Genomic DNA, 13,169 nt, shown 5'->3' on the forward strand with positions numbered 1-13,169 from the left:
ATTAGATGGTTAGGTTTAACTAGTCGTTGACCTAATAATACAACAATTAACTGTGTTTGAAGACTAGACCGATAATTAAACGCTACATTAGAATCCTTTAAATTGTATTTGTTTTTATTTGTGACATTATTACATCAGCATTAATAATAATTTATTTTTGCCACAAACCGATTACTTAAAATCGTGACTCAACAAGTGAAATCTTTTTTTCAGAATTTCAAGCTTTGTAGCACATTAGTATTTAAATTTTTGTCCCCATAAATCAGTTCCATTATGAAAATATTAAAATTACGAGTTGCAAAATTGTATCCGTGTTCCGCATTAATATTGAGGTTTACAGTACACGAGAAAGTGCTGATACTTGTCATGTCATTTGCGTCCTGAAAGACGCTCGTGAATGCGTTATTCACGCCTGTTAGCACAATGGAACCGAGTTTCGTAAGCGATTTCGAAACTGTGACGTCGTGTAAGGACTGTTAGGGCTATCTTTCACGGATTAACTACTTAACCTACATAACCTTTGTTATAAAATAGACAGTTATTCTACTATTATATAATTGTGGTTACCATGGTTACCATTGTTTATAGAAAAAACATTTTAGTGTTGTTGTTTCTCATCGTGTAGACGCTTCAGCTGTTATGTTATGTTATGCTAGTAGTGTAAATAGTTTAACCCATACATCTTCTGGCGAAAAAAATATATGAGAAATATGGAAATAATGATTTAGTTTATCTCCTCTTATAGATGGACTACTTATATCGTATGATGTATTTAACGTTTTTAAACAATCTCGTTATAATAATAAAAAAAATACATTTCATAAATTGTCTAATGATTGTATTGTATGGAATACACCGTCATATATTGGTGGTTTTAAATAACAGATATATTCTTAATAGTCTTAGAAAAACGTTTTTTGTTAATGTTGACCTGCCCCATGCTCGATGTGCAGATTTTTTCTCTATATATCAATTTCATGTATATAACATAGCGTAGCAGGGCCAAATATGAGAAACTTGTTGTGTCTGACGGATTTAAAACGATTATTTACTTGGCATTCATTTCGGAGCAGAGATTTCTATTATGTCGTCAGCACATCGCTTTTGTGGTCTTCGCATACTTCCCCTCCCATGAGGTCACTTCCAACGTGTGGCTTATGCGATCTGAATTTCAGTCGTATTTTGTAAATCTTTTACTATTTTAGAGAGTCGTTAGTCGTTAACGTCCAGGTTTGACTAAAGTAGACTTGGCAGAATGCTAGTATTCATAACAGTTAAATTTACATGACTTTTGGAATTTCTTTTAATGAACAGCCCTACTACAAATTGATAAAATCCTTTTTTCTACTTCTCCGTTATGAGCGGCAATAATTAATTAGTCACAAACCGTGTTTTGTAAATTGACCGATGTGAGCGTAACATTTTGTAATTAATTTATAATGCTATATTGAAAAAAAAAAATTCTCCAAATTTACTAATAAATAAGATTACAGCTGAGAAGGTATTGGGGGACTGGTTTCCAAACTAGGTAAGAACCTGTGATATGGATAACCAGGCTTCCATTCACAGTAAAGTCTTTTTGAGTGGTAACAAAAAATACATACATATAGCCATAGGGTAGACAAACAAATTTAACGTTTTAAATAAGGAAAGTAAAACAAAACAAAGCAGTCAACTAGTTAGGATTTAGTAGAAATAAAGCTGTATGGGTGCATTTTAGGGTGTGTATGTGTGTGCGATAGTGGGAGAGGATATGTACGCCTGTGTGAGTGAGTGTTAGAAGGGTGTGTGTATGTCAGGCAGGAGAACATATGTGAAAATTATTTTAATACAACTAGCAGATTTTCCGTTTAGTCATAGTTCAAAGTAAGTAAAAATGTATGAACTATTTGCTTTACACATTTTGTAGTTTTAGGATATATATTCAGAGTTTTGTTAAGTTTGTTATACAAGTAACAGCCCAGAAAAGAGAACGATCGCTGAGAAAAACTATTCATATAACATAGTCACTACTATATGTGGTCCCAGACATGCTTATAGCCCGCAGTTTTTAAACGCCCTCTCTAGGCGTCACATGTCCATTCAGACTTCCTTTGTCCAATAGCGCGAAACGTGCCATAATTTCGCCATTAATTTTTCTCCTACAGGAATGCGTCATTCCCAACTGCCGCGTGATTTAAAATCGGCCTAGAAATAAGTAATTTTAAACGTCTCCCTTAATTCGTATTTCATTTAATTTTATGCGAATTTTCTAGGGTTTCTCCTTGAAAATTTGTAACTTTTCTCGTTTACGTAGTTTCTAAAACAATTTATTTTAAGAGAAATAATACAACTGTTGTCCTCTTTTGTTTACCAGCATTGAAAGGACTTCATGTGTTCGCTTAATTTCATCATTTCGACATTGTTTTTTTTATATTTATTTGTTTAGAATAGTATGTAAGTAAATACTTCAATTATTTATCTTCTTAATTCAGTTATCTCGTGAAGTACAAAGCCCAACTAATTAGGTAATGTATTGAACTAATTGATTTTTATAAATTATTTCTGAATGTCGTTGCTAAAATATGAAATACAATACATTTTTGTCGATTTATTTAGTTTTTCTATCGAATAATCATAACTAGTCCTTAAATACTATTATATAAAAACTTTTCCTTTTTTTAGTTTTAGAAGTACAAAGGCTGTTAATGCTATTAAAGTCTGAATTCGTCGAAACCTGTATATATATTAAGAAACTTACATTACTTAATTTAAAAAATAAAGGATTTTCATTTGTTATAGAACAAATGACTGTGTTAGTTTGTTTTGGCAGGACTAGGTATATTTTTAATATTATTGTAATTTCTGACTACGACGAACGTTTAGAATATAAAATTATCTGCACTGATTTCAAATCGTAACAAAGTTTTTTAAACATGAAATATAATTCAAATTAAATTGTATGGCCGGAAAGTTGTAACTGATAAGCTTGTTAGAGCGAAAGTTCGTATATAATAAATACACGGAATAGACCGCATGACTACCGGAGACCTTTAAGAGAAGTTCTCGCCTACTAATTGGGTTTCCTTTTACTGGTTGAAATCATTATTATTAACTTAATCATTATGGAAACTTTTTGACAACAAGTAGTTTTATGATACATTTAAACCCTTGATACAATCGTTCTTATAATAAGATATGTCTTGGCATTTATCGAATTAATATTGATATTTTCGATAGAAAAGTTATAAAAAAAATGTTTTTTGCCTACATGTTAGTCAAAGAGATGATTTAAAAAATTGTTGTAATCCCGCTAGATGGTAAAGCACTCGCGGCCCAAATGTGCAATGCTAACATTATCTCAGGCCATGTCATGATGATAAATTCCTCAATGACCCACAGTTGTGATGAGCGTTCTAGGGGTGTGTTTTATATAATTTATTGTGTTTTGTTTAAATTAATTTTGTACTTCGAACCTTAGTTAAGAGGAGGTATTAAGATCATAACGCGTTCATTTAACAGAAATTTGCAAACTTACGTTTTTAAACAATTTTTAATCGTATAATTTTATTTACAACCTGGCACACATATGAAAACAACTCATTCAAGAATTACAAGTTAAAACTGACAATAATAATACGTCCAATAAAATCCAATATTTTTTTTTAAATACATTTTTATTATAAATTTTGTAAATCCGCATTTAGTATGTTTATAAAATTTTGTACATCCCTAAATGACTAATCTGTGTTTGTTTCTTGAATTGGGTCAAAGAGATACGTCTGCGAAGTTTCAGTGCACAGAAGATTTCAGAGAAGCGATTCTCTAATTTGTATTGTTCTTTGGCCTAGATTTCTTTTGCGTCATCCCAAAAGATCTTCTCACCTGACGTTTCAAATCTTCGAAACAAATGACTGATGCAAGATTGTATAGATTAATATAACTGTTGCGTTCATATTTAAATTTATTTAAAATAATCCATGAAGGTATAGCTTTATAGCTGGCCAAAATGTGATTATAATAAGTATGCTATCGTGTATGTAATAATAATTATATAAGTGTATGTTTTTCCAATTTTTTTTCGCAAATATGGATGATCCTAATCGGGTATGTTCGAATTTAGTTATTATTGTGGTAAATAATGTTTATAGGTATTCGATATTAAATTTTTACATTGCATTACATCCGTAATGTAAGACATTCTATGTAAGATACGAGCTAATATATATAGTATGTGTAAAATAAATGGTTAGCAGGTAAAATGATACAAAATTACATAACATAAACAAAAATTATTAAGAAAGTAAAAATTATTAGTTAAAAAGTTGTGAAATCGTCTTACGGGAATATAAATTCGAAACTAAAATTCATAGTTTTCATTTCCGTTTGTTCCTTATAAATATCTGAGCCTATAGAAAGGCAACTAATACATATTTTATTTTAAATAAGAACGCCTATTACTACACTTTTTTTTTAAATTCTTGCATGAAAAATTTCATATTCAGTGTAGTGACTGACCTGACTGAACGTTGTTTTGTCATAAATTGACGGTTATAAGTACTTTTTAGTGCCAAATTAAAAGGCCCTTATTAATTAAGGGTATAAAAATATGACATGAGAATTTTATGTCTGCAGCAAATTGCTAAATAAAAATTTATATATTTAGGGACTGTCTGTCTTTTTACACAGTCGCGGCTTAGAAATATGACTCTCGTATGTCAAGATTCAATAGGTTTTTTTTTGACATAATTCCAAATAATTTATGTGTTGCATAGCTATTTGGTACTTTATCCATTGTGAAACAGACCCTAACTGTCTCTGACTTTTACATATCTTTTTGGTCCAAAAATCGTAATTGGCGCAGACACATTAATTTGAAAAATATTGCACAACAGAATCGATACTGGTCCATCAAATTTGTCTAAACCGAACGAATTTGTTACGTTTCGTAATTACAACGCTCCGTTATAAGCAATCAAGAACGTAACATATTTTTTGATAAAAATCTTTAGGTAACTAGGTTATGTATATAGAAATAGCCGATCATCATTGTTCGCACACTACGAGTTGTTTGAGAAAAATTAAAATTAAACTCTATATTAGCTCAACTACGTGTTAAACTTTTCTAATAAAGACTATAGAACTGTCCCCTAACATATTTTAATTAAAATTTTCTAATATTAGCTTGACGTTATGCAAAAGGGACTTTCTACCAACGATTATATTATTCAAATAAGAATATCATTTATTTTTTTATTTAGTTCCTAGCTTTCGTCAGGTTCGACCGTATGTTTAATATGTTTTGGCTTGTTGTCACCACTTCATCAGTAGAGTGAGGTGGTACCTCTGTATCTACCGAGTTAATATTAATATTATTTTACCTATAGAAAGCCACGTTATTTATTAACCTGATAATTTCGTGGTAGTCGGATTTGCAACATAGTTTGCAGGAGAAAAGACGGTCGAACAAAAAAGGTTTCTTACGAACACTGCCTTAACTGATGATTGAATTATAAAAAAAACTTATAGACTTTGCCTAAGGAGTGTCAGAGCAGCATATGAAAAACTTTTTTATTTAAGACAATGAAGGTGAACCCGAACGAAGTGAACACGGGTCAGCTAGTCAAATTTACACCTTTGGAAATCACTATCTATAGTGAAAACTATATAAAATTTGCTCCGTGGTGTTCGAGTTTATCGCATTCATCCAAAGAGGGACTTTTAATTTGTAATAGTTTTTCCTATTTCTTTCTCCGTATCCATAATGTTGGTGCGTTGCCTGCTCGGCTCACTACTGTTTCGTCAGTTCGGTCCGTTTAACCGTGCACAGCTATACTTTTGTATAATTTCGTCTTGTAACCGAAGTGAAGTTTACACTAGATACGTAAAGTGACTTATGTAGTTAATATGTTATATTGGGTGGTATATTTGGAGATTTGTCTTTGGTTAACATAGCTTTTACACATTGAAAGAAAACAATTTTTTAACCGGATAAAGCTATTTGTATTATTATAAACTTATAATTATTTTACATAATTTTAAATTTCCGATGTTTCGCGTGCTTTACAGCGTGCGTGGTCACGGTGACTGAAGAAAAAAGGTGTTAAATGTCAAAAGTATCACAGCTGTAGAGAAAGTTGTGTTATCTGTATTTATTTATTAAATTCAAAATTATGTAAAATAATTATAATTTTATAATACAGCTTTAATCCGGTTAAAAAATTGTTTTCTTTCAATATAAGACTTTATTTTTAAACATAGGTTAAAAAGTTTACAGACATGAAAATTTTATATGATTTTACTGTGCCGCTGTTGGTTACGGGTCTTATTTAACGACAGCGTTAAATACTTTGTCACTCGGTAGAGCTACGGTCGAATTTTGATCATAGAAAAACAAATATAGAGTAATGTTAAACATACGGAGTTTTCCCTATTAATTTATTATTTAAGAATGTTGGTGTAATAGTGAAATTTCCGTATTATTAAAGCATGATTTTATTTGTTAAATTCTTTCATTTGTAATAATTGTCCTTTCACAGACATACATGGACACAAATACTCTGGACCTTCGGAACAGCGACCACCGTCACCTGGTGTTGCAAATCGCGCTCAAATGCGCTGATATATCAAATCCTTGTCGTCCATGGGAAATCAGCAGGAAATGGAGCCTCAAAGTTTGCGAGGAATTCTTCCGACAAGGAGACTACGAGCGCAAATTAAACCTACCTGTGACGGCGCTATGTGATCGCCATACCACATCCATCCCGAAGATTCAAACAGGTAAATTGATAATGATCTTTATTTGGTAATGCGGTGATTTTTATTGCCCCAATATTACCACGTTTTAATTAAAATTGCGAATGTCATCACGGCCTATAATCCTCCTTAGGGCCTATGAAGGTTAAGTACGTATTGCCTGCTTTACAGGATCGAGAATTCTTTTGTTAAGTTCTAAATGTTCAAATTAAATGAGTAATAAGAAAAAGAACAGCTTTCTAAAACCTTTGTTGAGTATTATATAGAGAAATGAAATGACTTTATTTCATAATGATATTGGCTCTGGACTTGTTCAGTTAAGTTTGAACAAGCTTTTAAAAATTTAACGAAGAAAGAATTTACAATTGATGATCAAAATTTTAATAAAAGATTTCTCGCATAATTGTTCTCTCTCACCATATTTCGATCTACATATTACTTAGTTATACGAAGTAACGAAATCATTTCATTTTAGGTTTCTTCAAATTTGTTGTCACACCACTAATCACAGAATGGCACAAATTCTTGCACAATGATCTCTCTGCACAAATGCTTGAGAACTTGATTTATAATCAAGGTAAATGGGAATCGTTGGTTGCCCATGAAATCGCCGAAGAGACACGCACTGAAATCTCTGACGCTGACATGGTTGATGATGATCTGGAGACATGTTCCGGCACCAACATATCAGACAGCTCGGAATTGCTTCTGCCGCTCCGTAGGAGCTCACTAAACCCACCGAAACCAATTGGTCTCAGGGAGCAATTGCGAAGATTCTCAGTACCACTTAATATTTTTCAAGACTCCCGTTTCAAGAAGAGCCGAACAGAATCACTGGCTGAAGCACTTAGCAAAAGCAACTGCAGCGCTTTAGGTAGCGACCAGTCGTTGCACTCTCAGCTCAGTGTACGCGGCCATTGTGACAACAAAGACTCAAAGGAAAAGGTTCTGAGCTCTGAAAATCTTTTGCCGGATTCTTCTATCGCGTCCATAACCACGCCGTGCCAAGCCACTCGGCTAAAGACCGTGTTAAAAGACGGCAATACTTGGAAGTTAGTTCGTCAACAAACCTTCCCACCTATGGAGCTTTCCGGCCAAGCTCAGGGTTTGCTCTGCCGACCATACACTAGCTCAGAAGACACCACTACACGCCAAGATTATTTTGATTACAAGCGAAAAGAAGAAAAGGTCACCGTGGAGCAATATGAGGAAAAAGAGAATATAAACACACCTAACCGAGCCGGCAATACAAACCGCTCGAAATTCGGAAATCAGCTGAGAGAGAATCTCTCTACTGTAAACCTGAGTATGTTCCCAAGTGGAGAATTACTGGGGAGGAGGAAATCTATGCCCGCCGATGATCTTCATGGTATGTTTTAAAAAAAGATTTTTTTAGTAACGATTGCTCACATACTTTAAGAAAATAAACAATGGTACCAAACCAAGTAGGTTTGACACCATTTTTCCAAGAATGTTTTATTTATTGTTCTAATTTAATTTAGTTTGTTTTAGGAATAAAACACAGTCCTGAAGAACGAGGCTTTATCAGCCAAACAAAATTGAAGAGTCAATATTATTTATAAATTGTGCTATTTCATTTAGGTGCTAAAGAGAAACACATGCGTGAAGTTGTGGCAGCTATTCCGGAGCTCCTTCGTCATATGTACGGCAACGACTTGGACAAAGGACGTCGTGGTTCTGCCCCAGCGCCTGTTACAATGTCCGAGCTGCCGGGACTAGTGGCTTTGGCTCGTAATGGCTCGAATGGGGGGCGTCGCAAGCCCCCACCGGTCACTTGCCACCAATGGATGAACAGTATGGAAACGCCGCATGTGACTCGACGTAGCTCTCTGCCCGTTGAGGTGATGACAGGTGCTAAAATCGATGTTTATTCTATCTCCTACGCATGCCCCCAACATTTACAACAGTATACTGTCATCCTATATGTGAAATAGCTGGTGACAGCAAACTGTTAATCGAATTATTGTAATTCAATTTTGTTTTATACTTGCTACGCTAACTAATTTTGAAACCTTGACAAAATTTCATTTAAAAATTATCAAAACAGTTCGCTAGTTTTAATTAGTGCTTTAAATTTTAACTAAAACTGGTCTTTTATATTTCAAGTTAGTTATGACATTTATTTTTAATAATTCTGATCACAAAGCGTTCATAGTTTTTTTTTTATAAGTTAGCTCAAACAGTGTCTCTGGTTGATCCTCTATCAAGTCGTGCATGTAGCTTTACTTTCAGTATTTAGAATTGTGTTGTTGTTGTGTGTGTGTGTGTGTTGGGTGTTGTTTGTGGTAATTGTCCGTAATAATAATGAATAGGTGTAAATCATTGTTTTTAAAGAAAAATATAACAGAAACTTTACTCTCGTGTCATGTTTTAAAGTAAATCAAATCTTTTTGGACTGAATATTGGCGGTTGTAGCAGTCTTGATACTTGACAAAACTTTTCTATTTCAGGAATCTCATCACGCTGAACTGTCTTCATCAGATAATTCAGTTTAGACATATCTGTCTTAAAAAAGGAACACAGATTGCAGAACAATTATGCAACATCGAAAAATATGAAAATCGCTTACTCTACTAGGGGCGATATATTTATTAAATATGTGTGTAATTTGGGGTTATTTTCCCATAGTTTCAGTGTCTAGTACATGTTAAAAATATTTTCAAAGTAAATGTCTAGAGCCTAATTGTTCCTTGCTATTGAACAATTGTCGTCTAATATTAATATTATAAACATCTTTTTAGTTTAGCTCAAATAACGGGCTGGACCCAATGTCATACATCATCTTCAGAACATCTTCAGAAATGACAAATGAGTCTTAGTACAAATTTTATTTTCGATTTATTTTAATATAATTTTAAGTCTGTATTAACTCGACTAAATGTCACAAACCTGACGCTACACTCTTTTTTTAAACACTATAGAGTCGCTAAAGCTCAACTGTATATATTACTAGCTATAAAATATTTTTAAAGTATAAGAGTCTCATTTTTCTTAATAAATTAGAGTTTATAATTAATACATTACAGTATAATTATTATAAAACAATTGTAGATATCATAAAACAAAAAAAAACATTATTCTGGCTAAAACCTTAGAGAGAAATTCGGTCGGGATTCACTATCGTAATATTAATTAGAAAGCATGGTCACGTGAGAATTTCTGTACAAATTCGATAGTTGTTCACGCCTGGCGCACAGTATAGTTGTCTAAGCCGCATTTTTATTCGTCACAGCGTAAGTAGAACACAGCAAAAAGTGACAAATTTGTATTTATCCCCTGGTTTTGGTTTCTAAAGAATGCCTTTTTTATTATTACTATTAGAATACAATATTAGTCTCTACATTAGAGTATTCAATAATTGCAACACTTATGAAATTTAATCTTGACTATTACTCATTTTAGTAATAAGAAATATTGGTGCCAAGTCTCAAATTTTTAAAGGTGTTTTCGCCTTTTATTTTAACAACATTAACATGAAAAAAAAACACATAATAATCACTTGTAAATACTTTAAAATAACAATTTCATATTACCTAGATTTTTTTTATCACTGGTAAGTATAATAATTATGACGCTTATAATAATGTTAGGTACACAATGTAGTTTTAAATCTAGTCTTATATTTTATGTTATATTGATTTGAAATTTTTTACATGCTTGAATATGTCAATTTCTTTAGGATGGGATGATGTGTGTCCTGTTAAACTTATCACTAGGCTTTTTGACAGAATTTTAAAAACCGTTACACATTATTTACTTGTCATCTATCTATACAAATTTGTAGTTGTTTTAAATTCTCTTTAGTAGTAAAAATTCATATTATACATTCACAATTGCTAGAACCCGCCAAAACGCTTCTTTAGGCATCATGGCGTCGCATTATTCCCTATGACGTACCGCTTCTAAACTTGTCAAGATTATATGTGTTTATTAGCTTTAATTACACAAATACACATATTTCGATGGAAAATATTTCAACGAAATATGTATTGCTAATTTGCCTAATCTGTGAGTATTTTGTGTCACGTAAGTGACGTAAAAATATTTTTAATTATGCTCTTTTGATAAATAAATTATTATTTACAATATATTTTACTTAACGCTTATAGCCATATCTATAACACTATTTTTCATATTATCAAATACTATTTTTAATGCTCAAATTTTTATTCTTCATTCCCTTGTCTATATTTTTTCATAAGCACATAATTAAGCACAATTTTGACAGAACCCATTTAATAGATAAGTATAGTATGATAATATTTAATAATGTAAATGTTCTTAATTTAATCTCTAATGAGTTTATTGCAATTTGCAAGTAAATATTGTATAAGTAATATTGTTTATATTTGTCTTTCGGAGCTTTAGTTTACCAATTGAAAGGAGTTATTTAAAATAACTTATTATTCATCACGTTTAAGCCACGAGACATGTTCTGGATGTGGGTTTTGTTAGCAACACACTTGGTGATGTTATAGAAAAAAAATAATTTGAGTAAGTTTGATTGAGTTGACTTGAAAGAGTATTTCGCTCATATTATATTTAACGGATAAGTTCAAAGGTTTTTCGTTACAACTGAGACCATTCTATGGCACTTAAATTCTCGATGTAGCTCAAACGCGATAGATTCATCATTCAGCTTTAGTCTGTAATACACTCACCTCGAATCCGATCTGTCAACTACAAGGCTTACTTTCATAATATAATGAATGGCAAAGAAGCTCCGAGAAGCAATTTTTGTTTTAAGCAACTTCAGTATTTTTAAAAGCGCTGGTAGCAAATTGGTTTTACTTTTAGATCAGTATTAATATTAATGGATTGTGTTCTTTATTTCTCAATTAATTTTGTTATCTAAATTAATGTAATTAGTACTTAAATAAATGTTTTTTTTTAAATATTTGTTTCTTTAATTTTTTTTGCCTATTTTTCGCGTTACAATTAAGTAATTTTAATATATGTATACTTATATGTCTAATGTATGACGATAGTCTTAATGTTAATAATTATATTCCCACATTATAAGGTCCAATATTAAACGGGCCCAAATCTAATTCACGTGTATTTCAGTAGATCTGTTTAAATATCCACTATCTTCTGTAAATACTACTTGACTAACCATCGAATTTAAATCATACTTAAGTATTGAGTGTAATCATTGTGAAGACTGTGTTTTATCAAGCTATATATGTAGATTTCCCTTTGGTCCAAGCTAACGGCGGAAGGTTTTTGACATTGGCTTAGGGCCTTTATGAGGGAATACGATCTAAGACGTTTGATCATTGAGTGACAGTTCAGCGGGTTATCGTCTTGGATCAACATAACAGTCTTTCTGCTCTCTGAACTGATACTGACCATGAAGCAAGTATGACACCGATATCGACAAGTAGTAAGTGTATATATTAACGAACTTTGAACGAAGAACGATATCGATTGGATATTCGATAGATTTTTTAATTACTTAAAAAGTTTTTCTTTATTGAAAATATATATCAATCATATAAAAATAATGATTATTTATAATTTTTCGTTACCTTATCCTTGCAATGACTACAATCCGGTATGATAGGCTGTGTCGATGTTGACTAGTATTTTGAATTGTAGGGGTTATAAAGAACCTGAATCAGATTGAATTCTCAATTGCGATTTAATTCTATGTTCTATGCTGCTATAGCTGCAACGTTAGGGGTAAAAGTCAGCCAAAATGAACACGTTATAGGGAATGTATTAACTTTATGGTCGTGCATTTGGACCAAAGGGAACGTCGTAGATATCCAGAACCTTTGGATTTAGGTAACTTAGTGTTTTTGAATGTAATTTAAAGTATTTCTTGTAAGGTCTATAAGGGGTCGTTCAAGTATTACGTAAGCACTAAAGGGTGGGGGGAGCGGTATTTTAATGTCTTATTTGGTGATTACGTCAACTGCAATTATTTACTTTTATACATATATTACCCACACATTGTCGATGCTTGAAAACGAAATGCATTTTCGAGGATTCCTACAAAAAATAATATGTTTATGTAGTATTATTTTTGAGAGCTTTTGCTGACAAGAGGGGGGAGGGATAAATTGCTGTAAATCTGCTTACGTTATACTTGAACGGCCCCTAAAACTTTTTCTATAATTAAAATATATCCATAATCAAAAGGCGAGTCTTCGACTGTAGACCGAGAATATGAAAACTGTTTAAAGCTATGATAGAGACTACTTAATAGCGATTTGATTTAGTTTGATGGAAATAACTTTGAAATTGGGTTTTATTATAGATGAATTCTTACATTGTTAAATAAACTCTTATGATGAAGACTTTAAAATTTCTTCAAGCCTGATCGCAACTGGAATCGGTTCGACCGGAACTTGACCATTACGGATATTATGAGTTGTTCATTTCATTTAATATTTGACCTCAACGAA

The 13,169-nt window shown here is 32.2% G+C and overlaps 1 protein-coding gene across 3 annotated transcripts in view; it reads left to right on the forward strand.

Annotated features, from left to right (window-relative positions):
* Positions 1-11,653, forward strand: part of LOC123718690 (cGMP-inhibited 3',5'-cyclic phosphodiesterase A-like) — an 84,925-nt gene extending 73,272 nt beyond the window's left edge. For 2 of the 3 annotated variants that reach the window (XM_045675401.1, XM_045675403.1), the window contains 4 exons: positions 6,519-6,759; positions 7,211-8,104; positions 8,338-8,597; positions 9,207-11,653. In XM_045675401.1, the coding sequence (XP_045531357.1) occupies positions 6,519-6,759; positions 7,211-8,104; positions 8,338-8,597; positions 9,207-9,251 (1,440 nt within the window). In that variant the 3' untranslated portion in view covers positions 9,252-11,653. Of the gene's footprint in view, positions 1-6,518; positions 6,760-7,210; positions 8,105-8,337; positions 8,608-9,206 lie in introns of all 3 variants that reach the window. The other variant, XM_045675402.1, reaches the window with a different exon arrangement.
* The last annotated feature ends 1,516 nt before the right edge of the window (positions 11,654-13,169 follow it).

This window comes from Pieris brassicae, chromosome Z (assembly GCF_905147105.1).
Source record: "Pieris brassicae chromosome Z, ilPieBrab1.1, whole genome shotgun sequence".
NCBI lineage: Eukaryota > Metazoa > Arthropoda > Insecta > Lepidoptera > Pieridae > Pieris > Pieris brassicae.